This window comes from Salvelinus fontinalis, chromosome 6 (genome assembly GCF_029448725.1).
Source record: "Salvelinus fontinalis isolate EN_2023a chromosome 6, ASM2944872v1, whole genome shotgun sequence".
NCBI classification, from domain to species: domain Eukaryota; kingdom Metazoa; phylum Chordata; class Actinopteri; order Salmoniformes; family Salmonidae; genus Salvelinus; species Salvelinus fontinalis.
The window spans coordinates 27,359,971-27,379,293 of NC_074670.1; the positions used below are offsets into that span (position 1 = coordinate 27,359,971).

Consider the following 19,323-nt stretch of genomic DNA (forward strand, 5'->3'; position numbering starts at 1 on the left):
ACCCTTGTGTTTGTCATCCACTGGTCCTAATACACTTGCTTTAAGACATACTACAGACATACAGTGTCTGTCCAATTCCCATATTCTGCAAGCTTTGCCCGTGAGCAGCGAGTACCCTTTTCCTCACCGGTGTTGTAGGCCGTCTGCATGGCGGAGAAGGGGGCTAGGAGACTGGGCGTCGCCACGGAAACGACTGGCGTGGACAGGTTCCCTTGAGAACCGCCTAACCGCTGAGCATTCTGGGGAAGACAGAGGACACAGGAAAGATGCTTGAACATCAGGACGCAGGAAGTAAAGACTTATTTTAAACCAAAAGGTTTGTGCCCACGCAGTACCATGACATTCGCTAACAGTATCAAATAGAAACGAAGGTGGGAACATCCTGGCCTGTACGGTTCATGACTTCTCTATGACACGGAAACACCAACATTCACGGCCACGTGAACGAACAGTTGGTGGAGGTGTCAGGAAGTGTTCCACTCAAATGGAGAATCATGCGGATTGATTGAGAGGCATGCATCGGGCAGAACAACCAGAGTGAGCGACAAAGTGATTGTGTGTGTTGGTGCGTGGTAATAAGTGTGTGAGTCGGGGCTCAGACGCTCCAGGGGTGGAGGTCATTGTGCCATTGGTGTGACCTCGTAAACAGTTTGTCCTAGTCAATGGATACACACACTCCAGAGAGTACTGTAGCCTATATACAATGACCTCCTGTCCAACCCGACATGGATTACACACACATGGAGTTGACCCATGCACATGCCAAGATACATACAATGCATTCACAGAGAGCTTTACCTCCATTTTGGATTTACCACACATAGTATGCATACACACTATTCTATAACATACAGTACCCGTCAAAAGTTTGGACATACCTACTCATTCAAGTTTTTTTTTTTTTTTACTATAGAATAATTATTGTAGAATAATAGTGAATACATCAGAACTATTAAATAACACACAAGGAAGTATGTAGTAAGCAAAAATGTTTTAAACAAATCAAAATATATTTGATATTTGAGATTATTCAAAGTAGCCACCCTTTGCCTTGATGAGAGCTTTGCACACTCTTGGCATTCTCTCAACCAGCTTCATGATGTAGTTACCTGGAATACATTTCAATTAACAGGTGTGCCTTGTTAAAAGTTAATTTGTGGAATTTCTTGCCTTCTTAATGCGTTTAAGCCAATCAGTTGTGTTGTGACAGAAGTGGTATACAGTGGTATACAGAAGATAGCACTATTTGTTAATAGAACAATACCATATTATGGTGTTGACACGGTCTGTGATTTATTTAGAATTTGCGTTTAGTGGGACTATCATTTGTTTTTGAACAGTACAATGACCCAAAACACACCTCCAGGCTGTGTAAGGGCTATTTGACCAAGAAGGTGAATGATTGAGTGCTGCATCAGATGACCTGGCCTCCACAATCAACCGACCTCAACCCAATTGAGATGGTTTGGGATGAGTTGGACCGTAGAGTGAAGGAAAAGCAGCCAACAAGTGCTCAGCATATGTGGGAACTCCTTCAAGACTGTTGGAAAAGCATTCCTCATGAAGCTGGTTGAGAGAATGCCAAGAGTGTGCAAAGCTCTCATCAAGGCAAAGGGTGGCTACTTTGAAGAACCTAAAATATATTCTGACTTGTTTAAAACTTTTTTGGTTACTACATGATTCCATGTGCTATTTTATAGTTTTGATGCCTTCGTTATTATTCTACAATGTAGAAAATAGTTTAAAAAATAATGAAAAACCCTGGAATGAGTAGGTGTCCAAACTTTTGACTGGTACTGTACATTGTACTGTGCTCTTATTCGACTGATACTACACTGTAAATACTGTATACTAATTATCTACTAATATACCAGTACGACAGTATACCAGTATGACACTCATGCCTGTGAGACCAGTGTTGACACAGCAACCACAGTCAAGTCTAGGAGGAGTTTTTATTCACCTCACTCACCAACTCCAGCTCCTCATCGGTCTGCAGGGGGCAGTAGGACAGAGAACACGGGTTACAGCTCTGTACTAACCTGCTGATCTAGGATCAGGCCCCAATCCTAACCTTAACCATTGGGCTCATTAAGGGAAAATGCAAAACTGAACTCAGATCAGCGTCTGGGGGGGGGGGGGGGGGGGGGGGGGGTATTTCATCACACACTCAAGAAAATATCAAATTCAGAATGGCAATGACGAGATGCATTTTGACGTCAACCCTTCTTTAGCATAGTCTAAAACCAACCTTTGAATTTAATCGTATTATAATTGCTGTCCTATTAATTGTTCAATTGCTTTATAAACTAATAATGAATCAGCATCTGTTTTGTAGAAAAATGTGAGCTTCCGAGTGACACCACTCTGAGAAACAAAACTTTATTACTGTAGACATCCCAACCTCCTAAAATCTGTTGAGTCACATAAATACCTCTCATATTTCAACCGTTTACAAATCAAACAGCATACGCTTCGTTTTGGTATTAAATGTTTATCTCAGAAGGAATAGAGATTCATAAACATTCAGCACCCCATTGTTTTGTGACTGGCGGGCGACCAATGAAGCATTTATCAATGTGAGAAAACAACAGACTCAGTTTGAGCCAGTAGGGCTCCCGTAGTGAATCTCTCTGTGGCTCACCAGCTGCATCAGGCTCTTGCCGCTCTGGGAGGTGATGACCCGGAGATCAGGCTTGCGGCTGTTCACCATCTGAGGGCTGGGCGGAGGTGGAGACTTGGCCAGGACTACTTTCCCCAGGCTGTTGCCGTTGGAGACGGAGAGGAGGCCGGGGGAGGCCCTGGCACTGATGTAGCCGTTCGCTGGTTGAGAGGGAGACGGAGAGGAGATATTAATATGGTGTTAAAGAATGGATGGAGTGTTTGTGTGGTGTGTGTATGCCTATCACTTACTGTAGGACAACTGTAACGCTGTGAATATTAGTATGAATCCGTAAACATTACTCGTTGGACCCTTTCACGCATTACACTAACACTACTGACAAAACCTCATAGCTTTTCACTATAGGAGCAATGTCACTCCTATGTCAACCCTACGGCATCCCTATGTCAACATTCAGACAGTCCCCTTCAGGTTACGTCATGTGACACATCCCTAAGAGATACAACCTTTCGTTATTACTCAAGACATTCCAACCTCCCAATGTGTTGTCTCATAAGACACAATTTAAAAAAAGTAATAAATACCTCCAATATTTTAATTAGTGTACAAATCAAACAGTGTACGCTTCATTTTGGTTTCACTCATTATGAAGGTCTATCCATCGAACGGCTCAATGGTGAGCAGTGTTAATCTGGGACAGCATCAAGCTACTCAGACAACAGCATTCCTTCTTGCCATGGGACAGACCCTCAGCCTGATTTCCCCTTACTTGGTTAAAAGGAGCCGTTGACTCAAAGAAAGACAGGCTCACTGTGTGGATAGGGGAGCGTGGGACTTTCCAAGCACTGTCAGGAACACAACCAGGCAAACACAGACAGTAGACACACACAGACAGAGAGAGAGAGAGACAGATATACAAAGAGACATGCACACATACTGTGGGCAGGCACACAGTCAGACGCACAACTACGCACGCACACACAATCCCTAGAGCTGGGCAGGGTTCTGCGATAGCAGATAAAAGTTGCTCCATGACGTGTCCCAGATGCTACCAGCATGTGACACCGTTTCATCTCAGTCACACATACTTCAGTTCAGACACACACACACACAACAAACACACACACACACCACACAAACACTGACGGGTGGCAAGGACAGAATGATGTTTGCTCCAGACTCATTTGTGTCAGCAGTATCAATAACACACTACTTCCATCAAACATACAAATGCGTAACAGTTACCATCATTTTGCTCGCGCCATTCACAACTGGATAGAGAACTCTGGGCAGCCAGTGAAGGTTACTTTGTACTGAGGTGTTTTGGGATGGGAATATGGGAATTCACGTGAGTGTGAGCCACAGCCGAGGCAAAAGTGGAACAGGGTGATGGTGGCTTTTTGGTTTGTACCCGACCTAGCAGACAGACACTCACTCAGTCCTTCCTCTAAGAAACTGGACGCTCACTCATCTACCCCAGCAACAGAGGGAGATGAAGGAGGAGAAAGAACATGTGTTAGTCGGATGTTGGCCCCAGGCCCTGGGCTCTTTGAACAACAGGGCTCTAGTGTGTATGAATTCACATTCATTATGTGTCTGTGTGAATGTTTATCCATGCATGTGTTTGTAAGTACATGTTCATGTATGTTTCTAAGTGTTTATGTGTTGTATGTATGCATCAACATATGCATTTTAGTGTATACCTGTGAGTGTGTGTGTGCTCTCTCTCCCAGGCTCTACTCCTATTACCCAGTGCCGGGCGTGGGAATCTCAGGAATGCCGGGTGACGTCAATGGTGACATTCCCTGAGCCCAGAGCCTGGGTCTGTGTTCAACAGCTGAGAACGACAGAGCGAGGGGGAGGAGGATGTGGAGGGAGGAGGGGGAAGAGAGAGAGAGACAGCGGGCTAGCAGGGTGAGTCACTTGAGCTGCGTCTTGGGACCACCGCACTGTTTACTGCACTGGAGGGTTACTGAGACAACTCCGGTTTAGAGAGAGAAAGACATCGTGACTGCTGTGGTCCCTGTTCCATGACTTTGTGACTTGGGTCTGATTCTGAAACTTGAGATAGGATTGTGTAACTCATTTTCTTTCATTGATATCAATGTGAAAGCCTAACCTATGCTCACAAAATCTAGGTTAAGATTTGTTTCTTAGTGCCTTAGTCACAAATAGAAAAACATATTCTCCTCTATACAATAATACAGCCATTCACTTTTGGGGAAGATGTTGTAGCACAATATCTGATAATATTGTCATCTACCGATGACCGTATGCCTTCAGGAATTAGATTAGAAGTGAGGCTCTGGCCGATGTCAAAGTCACCTCTGAGGAGACGGCTCTGCCAAGACAAGGTCCAGTTTTGAACCACGGGGGATTGGAGTGTGTGTGGAAGGGGGGGACGGGGACGGGGGGACATGGGGCAACAGCTGCGATAGAGGGAGAGAAGGACAGAAAGAGGGGGGAGAAAGCGGGGTCAGGGGAGACAGAAGAAGGTGAAGATGCTAGGCCAGAGTGTTCATGTCATTCAGGTCTCTCTCTACACCTCTCTTTCTCCCTTTTTTCCTCAGTCTTTCATTCTCTCTCGTTCTCTTTCCCATCAACCCCCTGGGCTATTTACAAGCGGCTTTCCTGTGACCCTCAGCTGTCGCTGGCCAACAGGTGTGTGTGTGTGTGTTTGAGTACATGAGTGCCAGTGTTTGTGGCGGTTGCCATCGACCAGCTATCCTGACATCTTTTTCTCTTCCATCAAACAGTGGAGTCTGTCCCAAAGTGTAATCCATACACCTTTTATGCTTTACTATAACCCACAACTCCCATCACGTCAAGGAAAGCCATGAAGGGTCAAAACTAACAAGCTAATAATCTATTGTCACAGCTACAACAGCGAGACGCAGTTCACTGTGTATACGGTATCATCTTATTTGCTATGTAAAAACGATTCAAACACAACTAGGTATTTTAGCAGAAGTAGACTTTAGCAGAAGTCACTTACGAACAGGGCTTGGGCATCCTCCGTTGGAGTTGCTCAGTTCACCTCCCAATAGAGCACCTGTGGAGAGAAGAACAAAAGACAGCGGCCATGTTGAAAAGAAAAAGTTGCACATACGAGTTGATGTGAATGGTAAGAATTGCGAAGAAAACATGAACATGAATAATTCTGAATCCATAACATTGATGCTGTTCATTGACTACAGCTCAGCGTTCAACACCATAGTGCCCGCCAAGCTCATCACCAAGCTCAGGAACCTGGGACTGAACACCTCCCTAGATCCTGGACTTCCTGACAGGTAAACTCCAGGTGGTAAGAGTAGACAACAATACCAAAGCCACGCTGATCCTTAACAGGGGGACCCCCAGGGGTGTATGCTTAGCCCCCTCTTGTACTCCCTGTTCACCCATGACTGTGTGGCCACGCACATCTAACTCCATCATCAAGTTTGCTGATGACACGAGGATGGTAGGCCTGATCACTAACGGCGATGAGACAGCCTACATGGAGGAGGTCAGAGACCTGGCAGTGTGGTGCCAAGACAACAACCTCTCCCTCAACGTCAGCAAGACCAAGGAGCTGATTGTGGACTACTCGAAACCGGAGCAGGTGCACACCCCAATACACATCGATGGGTCCGAAGTGGAGAGGATCAAGAGCTTCAAGTTCATCGGGGTCCACATCACTGAGGACTTAACATGATCCTCTTGTAACGGGTGAGGCTCTCCTCATCCTCGGATGAGGTGAGGAGAGAGGGATCTGAAGACCAAAACGCAGGCTTTGGGAAATAAGCCATCTTTTATTTAATAACGATGATGGCAAACACGAAACGAAACAAACACTTTCAAAACTACAAAATAACAAAACGACGTTGACGAGACCTGAACATAAACTTACATAACTAAACATAAACTTACGTACAGGAAACAGACGACATCGAAACGAAAACGAAACAAACAAACGCTACAGTCCCATGTGGTACGAACATAACATACGGACACAGGAGACAATCACCCACAAACAAACAGTGAGAATGCCCTACCTAAATATGACTCTTAATTAGAGGCAAACGCAAACCACCTGCCTCTAATCAAGAGCCATACCAGGCAAACCGAAACCAACATAGAAACAGATAACATAGAATGCCCACCCAACCTCACGTCCTGACCAACTAACACAAAAACTAACATAAATAGGTCAGGAACGTGACACCTCTCACACCAGCACAGTTGTGAAGACGGCACAGCAGTGTTGCTTCTCCCTCAGGAGGCTGAAACGAGTTGGCAGATCCTTAGGAACTTTTACTGCTGCACCATCGAGAGCATCCTGACTAGTTGTATCACTGTCTGGTATGGCAACTGCACCACCCTCGTCAGGAAGGCCCTACAGAGGGTGGTGCAGACAGTCAAGTGCATCATTGGGGGTGAGCTCCCAGCCATCCAGGACGTACATGCTAGGGGCTGTTTGAGAAAGGCCTGAAAAATTACCAAAGCTTATATCCCCTGGCCATAAGACTGTTCAATGGCTAACAACTACTGCCCCCCTCACATCTACGCTGCTGTTAAAATGATTATATCAATTACTACCACTACGCTGCTGTTCACTGATTATTGATTGCCATTACCATTCGTATTTATATATATATATATATAACCATTAGCATATTACCATAAGTATTTATATATTCCTGCTACCAGACACTTTTCAGCCCTGTTTACATGTACACTGAGTATATCAAACATTAGGAACACCTTCTCAATATTGAGTTGCACCACACTATTTCCCTCAGAACAGCTACAACTCATCTGGGCATGGACTCTACAAGGTGTCGAAAGCATTCCACAGAGATGTTGGCCCATGTTGACTCCAATACTTCCCACAGTTGTGTCAAGTTGGCTGGATGTCCTTTGGATGGTGGACCTTTCTTGATACACAAGGGAAACTGTTGAGCGTGAACAACCCAGCAGTGTTGCAGTTCTTGACACAAACCAGTGCGCCTGCCACCTACCATACTTAAATATCGCCCTTTCACCCTCTGAATGGCACACATACACACACCTTGTCTCAAGGCTTAAAAATCCTTCTTTAACTTGTCTCCTCCCCTTCATCTACACTGATTGAAGTGGAGTTAACAAGTGACATCGATAAGGGATCATAGCTTTCACCTGGATTCACCTGGTCAGTCTGTCATAGAAAGGGCAGGTGTTCTTAAAACTTCGTTGGGCTAGGGGGCAGTATGTTCACGTCCGGATGAAAAGCGTGCCCAAAGTAAACTGCCTGTTACTCAGGCCCAGAAGCTAGGATATGCATATGCATGGTGGTATTGGATAGAAAACACTAAAGCTTCTAGAACTGTTACAATAATGTCTGTGAGTATAACAGAACTGATTTGGCAGCGAAACCCCGAGCACAATCCATTTTTTGAGGTCATTGTGTTTTCTAATGCTTTTCTATGGGAAACAGATTGCAGTTCCTATGGCTTGCCCAGATTGCAGTTCCTATGGCTTCCACTAGATGTCAACAGTCTTTGGAAATTGTTTGATGTTTTCTTTTGAGAAATGAAGAAGTAGTCCTATTCTTTCCATGTGTCACTCAGATGGACTCAAGTCTTTTGGTGCATGTGAACAGGAGCGCGCTCCTCGTTATTTTTCTCCGGTATTGGAAACACGTTATCCGGTCTTAAATTTTATCGATTATTTACATTTTAGGGTACCTGAGGTTGGATTAGAAACGTTGTTTGAAATGTTTGGACCAAGTTTACAGGTAACTTGTTAGATATTTTGTAGTCATGTTGGGCGAGTTGGAACCGGTGTATTTCTGAATCAAACGTGCCAAATAAATGGACATTTTGGGGATATAAAGAAGGAATTTATCGAACAAAACGACCATTCATTGTGTCACTGAGACATTTGGGATTGCAAAAAGATGATCTTCAAAAGGTAAGGCATTTATTATATCGCTATTTCTGACTTTCGTGTCGCACCTGCCTGGTTGAAAAATGGTTTTCATGTTTTTGTATGCGGGGCACTGTCCTCAGATAATCGCATGGTGTGCTTTCGCCGTAAAGCCTTTTTGAAATCTGACACAGCGGCTGGATTAACAACAAGTTAAGCTTTATTTTGATGTATTACACTTGTATTTATATGAATGTTAAATATTTATATTTCTGTAGTTGGAATTTGGCGCTCTGCAATTTCACCGGATGTTGTCAAATCTATCCCGGTAACGGGATTCGAGTTTAAGGGATCCCTAAGAGGTTTTAATGTTTTGTATAAACCTCCTATCACGCCTTCATTTACACTCTTGCGCACACACACACACAACTTATGCCATACTGTGTACTATTATTATTTATCCTGCTACCAGACACTTTCTCCTAATCCCTGCCTACATGTACAGTACATCTCAAATACTCCAGTATCTCTGCACATGTTGTACTGGCACTGCACCTGTATATAGCTTCCTCTTTTATTTTTTATTTCTCCTGTTTTTTATTTTTTATTATTAGTTCAATATTACTGCACTGTTGTGTAGGGCTTGCAAGTTAAGTATGTCACTGTACTTGTGCATGTGACAAATAAAACTTGAACTTGTGATGAAGTCAACCATTAACCACTGTCCACTCTGTTCCTTACCTGCGCTGGCCGGTCGCTGTGGTAACCCTGGAGACCCAGTGTTCCTCTGGAGAGGTTGCTGTGGCGACAGCAGGCGTGGGTCTGTGAGGGTGGAGGTGACGAAGGAGGTGGTTACCAGGCCGCCAGAGTTACTGAACTGGAGAGCATTCTGATTGGACACTGGCACTGTGACGGGCATGGAGAAAGTGGGCTGGGGGACGGCTGACTGAAGGAGAGACAGGAAGAGGAGGGGCTTAGAAATGTAAACACACGATGGGCACATGTATAATGTTAAACACACACTCTCAGAAGCATGTGCATGCACAAGAACACACACATACTATCGCACAGGATTTGTTAGCATGCAACTGACTTGTGGAAATAAGAAGCTGAAAAAGTGTTTGCTTTCAGATCACATGCAAGGTTATGTGTACATCATAAAAGCTACATGGGATTGTTATTGCATTGGTTATTGGTGACATGTCATATTGTACATCACATCATACATCTCATGACCCCATATAGTATCTTTAATTGCAGGGAAAATTGAAGAGAAACGATTGGGGGGAAAAAGTTTTTTGCACAGAGCTTGGAACTTTGAGTATCTGATATGTAGCCTCTACTTGAGAAGTTGACTGCTAATTTGCTTACTTTTACCTGGAAGTAAACGTTTACCCTTAAAAATGTATATAACTAGTCAATAAAACATTCTCTAACGTATCAAGGAGTGCTTTCTTAAAGTATAAGAAGTGTAGTTAGCAAATAGCTTTGACAGGTCCTGAGTCAGCTAAATAATACTACCGTGTGACCCAGCCCAACACCAGGTCCTAGTCAGAGACAGGACCCAGGCCAGGGTTGTCCACTCTTCTGCCTGTAACCCATTTCACCCTGTTCCTCATCATGGCAGAAAGCAGGCAGGGCCTCTATATATAGGATATGGGCCAAGCGTGGCCTGGTACTGTATGTGCTGAGTGGGACCCAGTTTAAAAGAGAGAAAGAAGATGCTCTACTCTGTCCATCATATCGACCTTCCTTCCCGTTAGCCTACAGTGTATTCCACAAGTTTACATCTGGGATGTGTGTGTGTGATGTTATACAAGGGGAGCAGGGAGGACTAAGTTGTTTTGGTATTGTGTGTTTTGTATTGTATCTGACATAATCTGATAAGAGTCCTGTCATTCTTGTGACAAACCATTTGTCAATGTGGGGAGACGGAGTGTGTCCTTTTCCTTTCTTTATAGCATTTTAGTAGACTGAGTATTAGTCTGTGTCTGCATTATCCTGTTCTAGTGACGAACAACAACAGTGCTAGGTAACGTAAAGACAGAAAGGCATCCGGGCTGTCACTAGTGCTGTAGCTCCTCTGACCCATAAGACCCGTGAGGGTGTCATGTCACGTACACAACTTCACTCAATATGCTGCATACGGCAACAATGTTCAGGGGACTATGGTGACAAAACCAATCTGCCTTGGACTCCACAATAATAGAGATGTCTCAAATCCCAGAGCACCAGAAACTGAGAGAGAGGCAGAGAAAGAAAGAAAGAAAGCGCGAGAGGGTAGGGGAGAGAAAAAGAAGAGCGAAGGAGAAATAAAGAGAAAGACAGAAAGACCAAATGGGTAAACCTACTGGGCATGCTGGTGGCTAGGTCTGGAATCTGGGGAGGTAGTCTACAATATAAGGCAGAAGGTTACAGCACTGCACACTGGCCAGGCAGAGAGGAGGGAGAGATGGATGGGTGGAGGGATGGAAGGATGGCAGTGAGGGTTAGTGTGAGGGGGCAGAGGTGTGGAAACGTGGAGCATACAGCACTGGGACAGCACTTCCTACATACACTTATCGTACACTCATTAAAATACTGTTGAATACTCCACTGATGTACACTAAACTGTGCTATGCCATTTGGTCAGATGTCTCTTGGATAACAAGTTATTCAATGGTATTGCTACGTTAGGTCAGATAACTGCCAGTGGGCATAATCTCAATACTAGAGTAGAGTGGCTCATTCATTGTGTCAAGTACATGGCATTATAAAGGCCCTAAAATGAATCATATTGGATAAATAATAGTCTTTCAGCTTTTCCTCGGGCTAAGTGGGTTCGTTGAAGGCAGCTCAAGGCCTTCTCCAACAGCATAACAAAAAATGAACCTATTTTTCTCAGTGGAGCGCTACATTGGTGTATTTCCTAGATGCGAGGGTATCAGAATGAATTAAACTCATGCCCTACTTTCCTTCCCTCCCTCTTGTCCTAGAAGCCTTTGAAAGTTCCCTTTCAACTTTAGGAAATGTCTCATCCTATTTGTTAGCAGTGATGGATTAAAACCCCAAAAACAACTTTCAAACAACGTTTCGTTGACCTTTCAAGGTCCTTGACATTTGACTACAATGCTGATCTCACCAGTGAATACTCTGTAAAATGTAATTAGATTGAATCGTTTTACAAAAATAATGCTCAGCTTTAATCTTAGTATTGTTGGAATACAGGAGGGAAAACGAGTGCTTTAAAGATTTCTAAAATAACTTCAATAGACGGAGAAATAAACAAAATGTGTCTTTCTTTTTAGTACAAATTTGACAGTGACGTCCTATTTCAAACAAACAACAGGAAACACATAACATTGCAAACAATATCAAGTAACATCACTTAAATCTGAAAAGCTAAATCAGCTGTGTCACCAATTGGCAAGTTCCAGTCTTGCTTTATAATGCTGTACATGCCTGTAGACTGTATAGCTAGCCTCCCTATGCTCCCTAGCGCCTTCTACTCGACTCCGGGGATTGCAGAATGAGTGGGATTAAGCGTGTATATCCCAGCCCCCTAGCTGTCATGTTGGTGGATTATGATGCTGTTGAGGGAGATTGGTGCTGTATGCTTCCGTTTGCTACAGTGCGCCCTGTGAAAGGTGTGCCGGGCAAGGCGGGGGATGGGGGCTTGCTTGCTTCCAATCGACTGGGGCGGGAGCTACACTCTCCAGGGGGTGGCAGATTCAATTCTATTCTTCTTCTTTCTACTCAGAAATGCTTTTAGGAGCTATTTCAGCTCACCACAAACATCAAAGTGTTGGCGATACGGTTTAGGTTAAATGAGCGGTATTCACTGAACTGATTCGATAGAGAGACATTCAACTTTTTTGCTGAACCGCTGCTTTAATGTAACTGAGTGGTTGGGTGTGTGATAATATTATCAGTTTTGGAGAACAAAACCTTTCCATCAACATTGGTTTTTTTGTTTTAGTGACAATATCCTACATAATACAGATTATGCAATACATTGTAGTACATGTTGTAGAATACATTCTAAGAAAAATCAGGGATAGGTGTGTATATCTCCAGTTCAGCTCATCCTGTGAGCAGTAAAGTCCTTCAAATTGGACCGACGGGAACGCGATAGACAAAGTCCCATCCCTCGTGACCAATAGGGAGGCCAGATCAGACAGGAAGCCTGGTTGTAAATTGAGTGCTTCTCATTAAACTGACGTTAATGACATTACTGAGCCCTGGTGGAAAATAATGAATCATAAAAAAATTGGCACCGGAGAGAGGAATAAAAGAGGCGAAAAACCGTGGCAGTGTGCCAATTATAAGGCAGCCCTGGAGAGTGTCTGACTGACACCCTGGAAAATTAGGAACAGCCTATCCGAACCGAGATGGTCACACTTTATCTGTAAAACTAACACCCTTGAAAAGCATTAATTTGTACGATTCTTCTCACTCTAACAAAGGGGTGACAACGCATAATGAGATGTAGTGCTTTGAATGTGTTATGCCCCGTTTGCTATGGCATCATCATATGTCACTTCTATGTAGTCTTTATGAAATCTGTCAATAGCTTATGAATGACCCCTGAGACCGGTTATGTCATGTTTATGAAGCCTTTACGATTACTTCCTAAATGGTTGGCTGTGACCACTCTCCAATCAGACTGTTGAGCTCCGCGCCCAAACCTCCTTGCCCTTGCCCGGGCACACACGATCAGAGGGGGAGGGGGAGAAATGGAGGGGAGTGGGGGGGGGGTGGTGCTCTGTGAGTATTTGGGTTGCTGTCTGCAACCGGATCTGGGTAAAATCCAGTCCGGGTAACACAGCAGTTGCAGTACAGCTCACGGTACTCACTGACAGCCTATAGCTCTGCATCATTTTATCAAACTCCTCGTCAATTTTTTTGTATTTCTCCTCAGTGTGGGGGGTGAGGGAGAAGGGCTCCTCAGGGTCTGGGCTCTCTGAGTCCCGGTGCTCTTTCTTGTTCAGAGCCTTGGTCCGTTTGTTCCCACAACAGAGAGAGAGAGAGGGAGAGAGAGGGAGGTTAGAGAACGTGACGAGAGGACGATGGTACTCACGCCATAGCGCTTGAACAGGATATCCAGGTCCTCGTTCTTGCGGTACTTGTCGTCGTTTAACGGGCTTTGGTCGATGGAGTCGTCGCCGTCCGGCTCAGGGCTGTTGCAACCATTAAAGCCTTTCTTTCGCAACGTCTGAAGCGGTTAGAGGAAGAAGAAGCAGAGGAAGGAGGAAAACAATTCATTTTCACACACAATTATGTCAACAACACGCATTATCCAGACTGTACCACCATTTAAATTCTAATAATGATAAAGAAAAGAACAGCGATGGCATTCGAACAAGACCAGTAACATGATTCTGAGCCTCAGATAATATATAACATCGATCCATTCCAGGAAGGTCAACATCTATGACCATTGTTTCGAAGCTAACCACCTTCAAAAAGGTCTACTCTACACAAATCAATAAAGATGTCTGAAATAAGGAATTATTACTGGACAATGACTAAGAATTTAAACCAAACTTTTCATATATATATATGAAAAGTTTGGTTTAAATTCTTAGTCATTGTCCAGTAATATATAAATATATATATATATATATATATATATATATAAATATATATATATAAATAAATATATAAATATATATATATATATATATATATATATATATATATATATATATATATATATATATAATATATATATATATATATATATATACATATATACATATATACATACACACACAGTTGAAGTCGGACGTTTACATACACTCAGGTTGGAGTCATTAAAACTCGTTTTTCAAACCACTCCACAAATTTCTTGTTAATTAACTATAGTTTTGGCAAGTCGGTTAGGACATCTACTTTGTGCATGACACAAAATAATTTTTAAACAATTGTTTACAGACAGATTATTTCACTTATAATTTACTGTATCACAATTCCAGTGGGTCAGAAGTTTACATACACTAAGTTGACTGTGCCTTTAAACAGCTTGGAAAATTCCAGAAAATGATGTCATGGCTTTAGAAGCTTCTGATAGGATCATTTACATCATTTGAGGTGTACCTGTGGATGTATTTCAAGGCCTACCTTCTAACTCAGTGCCTCTTTGCTTGACATCATGGGAAATCAAAAGAAATTAGCCAAGACCTCAAAAAAAATTGTAGACCTCCACATATCTGGTTCATCCTTGGGAGGAATTTCCAAACGCCTGAAGGTATCACGTTCATCTGTACAAACAATAGCACGCAAGTATAAACACCATGGGACCACGCAGCCGTCATACCACTCAGGAAGGAGACGCGTTCTGTCTCCTAGAGATGAACGTACTTTGGTGCGAAAAGTGCAAATCAATCCCAGAACAACAGCAAAGGACTGTGTTAAGATGCTGGAGGAAACAGGTACAAAAGTATCTATATCCACAAAACGAGTCCTATATCGACATAACCTGAAAGGCTGCTCAGCAAGGAAGAAGCCACTGCTCCAAAACCGCCATAAAAAAGCCAGACTACGGTTTGCAACTGCACATGGGGACAAAGATCGTACTTTTTGGAGAAATGTCCTCTGATCTGATAAAATAGAACTGTTTGGCCATAATGACCATCGTTATGTTTGGAGGAAAAAGGGTGAGGCTTGCAAGCCGAAGAACACCATCCCAACCGTGAAGCACGGGGGTGGCAGCATCATGTTGTGGGGGTGCTTTGCTGCAGGAGGGACTGGTGCACTTCACAAAATAGATGGCATCATGAGGGAGGAAAATTATGTGGATATATTGAATCAATCTCAAGACATCAGTCAAGAAGTTAAAGCTTGGTCGCAAATGGGTCTTCCAAATGAACAATGACTCCAAGCATACTTCCAAAGTTGTGGCAAAATGGCTTAAGGAGAACAAAGTCAAGGTATTGGAGTGGCATCACAAAGCCCTGACCTCAATCCTATAGAAAATATGTGGGCAGAACTGAAAAAGCGCGTGCGAGCGAGGCCTACAAATCTGATTCAGTTACACCAGCTCTGTCAGTAGGAATGGGCCAAAATTCACCCAACTTATTGTGGGAAGCTTGTGGAAGGCTACCTGAAACGTTTGACCCAAGTTAAACAATTTAAAGGCAATTCTACCAAATACTAATTGAGGGTATGTAAACTTCTGACCCTCTGGGAATGTGATGAAAGAATTAAAAGCTGAAATAAATCATTCTCTACTATTATTATGACATTTCACATTCTTAAAATAAAGTGGTGATCCTAACTGAACGAAGACAGGGATTTTTTTACTATGATTAAATGTCAGGAATTGTGAAAAACTGAGTTTAAATGTATTTGGCTAAGGTGTATGTAAACTTCCAACTTCAACTGCACACACACACACACACACACACACACACACACACACACACACACACACACACACACACACACACACACACACACACACACACACACACACACACACACACACACACACACACACACACACACACACACACACACACACACACACACACACACACACACACACACACACACACACACACACACACGTTCAAAAGTTTGGGGTCACTTAGAAATGTCCTTCTTTTAAAAAGAAATCACATTTATTGTCTATTAAAATATGAGATGGATCAGAAATACAGTGTAGACATTGTTAATGTTGTAAATGACTATTGTAGCTGGAAACGACAGATTTTTTTATGGAATAGCTACATAGGCATACAGAGGCCCATTATCAGAAACCACCACTCCTTTGTTCCAATGGCACATTGTGTTAGCTAATCCAAGTTTATAATTTTAAAAAGGCTAATTGATCATTAGAAAACCCTTTTACAATTATGTTAGCACAGCTGAAAACTGTTCTGATTAAAGAAGCAATAAAACTGTCCTTCTTTAGACTTGTTGAGTATCTGGAGCATCAGCCTTTGTGGGTTCGATTACAGGCTCAAAATGGCCAGAAACAAAGAACTTTCTTCTGAAACTCGTTAGTCAACTCTTGTTCTGAGAAATGAAGGCTATTCCAAGCGAGAAATTGCCAAGAAACTGAAGATCTCGTACAATGCTGTGTACTACTCCTTTCACAGAACAGCCCAAACTGTCTCTAACCAGAATAGAAAGAGGAGTGGGAGGCCCCGGTGCACAACTGAGCAAGAGGACAAGTACATTAGACAGTCTAATTTGAGAAACAGATGCCTCACAAGTCCTCAACTGGCAGTTTCATTAAAAACACCAGTCTCAATGTCAACAGTGAAGAGGCGACTCCGGGATGCTGGCCTTCTAGGCAGAGTTGCAAAGAAAAAGCTATATCTCAGACTGGCCAATAAAAAGAAAAGATTAAGATGGGAAAAAGAACACAGGAACTCTGCCTAGAAGGCCAGCATCCCGGAATCGCCTCTTCACTGTTGACATTGAGACTGGTGTTTTGTGTGTGTTTTGTGGGAAGACAGGGCTATTTGTCGCAAAAAACATCAAACGCTACGATGAAACTGGCTCTCATGAGGACCGCCACAGGAAAGGAAGACCCAGAGTTACCTCTGCTGCAGAGGACAAGTTCATTAGAGTTACCAGCCTCAGAAATCGGCAATTAATTGCACGTCAGATTGCAGGCCAAATAAATGCTTCCCAGAGTTCAAGTAACAGACACATCAGCATCAACTGTTCAGAGTTGTCCGTTCATGGAAGAATTTCTGCAAAGAAACCACTACTAAAGGACACCAATAATAAGAAGAGACTTACTTGGGACAAGAAACACGAGCAATGGACATTAGACCAGTGGAAGTCTGTCCTTTGGTCTGATGAGACCAAATTTGAGATTTTTGGTGTCTTTGTGAGACACAGAGTAGGTGAACGGATGATCTCTGCATGTGTGGTTCCCAACGTTAAGCATGGAGGTGGTGGTGTGGGGGTGCTTTGCTGGTGACTCTGTCAGTGATTTATTTAGAATTCAAGGCACACTTAACCAGCATGGCTACCACAGCATTCTGCAGTGTTACGCCATCCCATCTGGTTTGCGCTTAGCGGGACTATCATTTGTTTTTCAACAGGACAATGACTCAAAACACACATCCAAGCTGTATAAGGGCTACTTGACCAAGAAGGAGAGTGATGGAGATCTGCATCAGATGACCTGGCCTCCACAATCACCCAACCTCAAAACAATTGAGATGGTTTGGGGACCTCAGAGTGAAGGAAAACAAATGCTCAGCATGTTTGGGAACTCCTTCAAGACTGTGGGAAAAGCATTCCAGGTGACTACCTCATGAAGCTGGTTGAGAGAATGCCAAGAGTGTGCAAAGCTGTCATCAAGGCAAAGGGTGGCTACTTTGAAGAATCTAAAATATATTTTGATTTGTTTAACACTTTTTTGGTATGTTATTTCATAGTTTTGATGTCTTCACTATTATTCTACAAATGTATAAAATAGTAAAAATAGAGAAAAACCCTGGAATGAGTAGGTGTGTGCAAACTTTTGACTGGTACTGTATATATTTTATTGTCACATACACCGGATAGATGCAGGGTCAGCCGTAGTAGTACGGCGCTCCTGGCGCAAATTAAAGTTAAGTGCCTTGTTTAAGGGCACATCAACATGTTTTCTTCATCTGTCGGCTCGGATATTCGAGCACCTCTAAATTGATGTGAAGCGTGACGCCAACAAAAGCCATTGAGCAAAGGTAAAGGGTAGGGGGTGAAACGGAAGCACACCGTGGTGACGGAAGCACACCACCAGCCACAGAGCTAGAGCAGTCTGGCCATTTCAGCTCTAATGCACAGTGGAAAGGGTCTTGCTTTGACATTATTCTGGAAACAAGCTTTACTGTAAGTAGCTTTGCCAGTGGGATCTGGACCAAACAGCAAACCAGGTCCCAACACTAGCAAAAAGGATTCTAACCTAGAGTGTGGCAAGTTCTTCTACACGACAGATGTACTATTCAGTTCTATTGTATATGGAAAAAGGGAATGTGTTTTTAAGTAAAGCAACATAAATAAATGGGTATCTACAGTACTGTGTGGCAGAGAGATGACTGTATTATCCGCCATACAGTGAGTGCTGCCTGATGGGAGATTTGATTAGTAGATAAGTGGATGTTCTCTAGGACACCCACTAGGGACGATCACTGTTCTCTGTGTAGTGAGGATGACTCAATACCATGAAATTCAATGCCAAGCTGAGAGGCAGAGAGAATAAAAGACGTAAAAAGACTAATGCAGTCATTAGCTACCCAACTGTGAAGTTAAATCCAGGTTTACTGAGCTAAACCCCCCAATACATATCAAATTCACTTTAAATGTGAAGCCAATACTATTATCCATCATGTAAAGTAGGATATACAAAAAATATAGTATATATTATTACACATATTATTACACACATTATGAAATACATTCCACATTCCACCCACATGGAGATGATTCTTCCATCAGTACCCGATTTCTCTGTTCAGGCATATCAATTCAAATCAGTGCACTGATCAAATTAGACACTAGAACTTCCTGACACTGTTCAGCCACCATACTGTTTATTCTGCACTGTTCATGGAAAACATGATCCGTGTGTGTCTGTGCTGACCTAAAAAGCTAAAAACTGACAATGACAACATGTGACAAAAGTCTGTGCGGGGGACGTGGTAGTCATGGACATATGCAGCCGACTGTCAACAAAAACAAAAATCGCTACATACAAAACTGCCCTGACAATAGGACCTGGCAGTCCTATATAATGGCACACACACACACACACACACACACACAAATCGGTCAGCTGATCAGCTTGTCTCAGTCAGCTCCATCTGTTCATCGGTCCTTCCGCACCT

At 43.0% G+C, this 19,323-nt stretch overlaps 1 protein-coding gene across 8 annotated transcripts in view; it reads right to left on the bottom strand.

Annotated features, from left to right (window-relative positions):
- The window catches only part of LOC129857525 (myocyte-specific enhancer factor 2D homolog), a 70,798-nt gene that overhangs the window by 11,640 nt on the left and 39,835 nt on the right, over window positions 1–19,323 (bottom strand). For 3 of the 8 annotated variants that reach the window (XM_055925852.1, XM_055925856.1, XM_055925857.1), the window contains exons 4-9: window positions 13,345–13,482; window positions 9,251–9,455; window positions 5,619–5,675; window positions 2,645–2,823; window positions 1,964–1,993; window positions 128–239 (exon numbers count right to left, since the gene is read on the bottom strand). In XM_055925852.1, the coding sequence (XP_055781827.1) occupies window positions 128–239; window positions 1,964–1,993; window positions 2,645–2,823; window positions 5,619–5,675; window positions 9,251–9,455; window positions 13,345–13,482 (721 nt within the window). Of the gene's footprint in view, window positions 1–127; window positions 240–1,963; window positions 1,994–2,644; window positions 2,824–5,618; window positions 5,676–9,250; window positions 9,456–13,344; window positions 13,483–13,568; window positions 13,704–19,323 lie in introns of all 8 variants that reach the window. The other 5 variants (XM_055925853.1, XM_055925859.1, XM_055925854.1 and 2 more) reach the window with 4 other exon arrangements.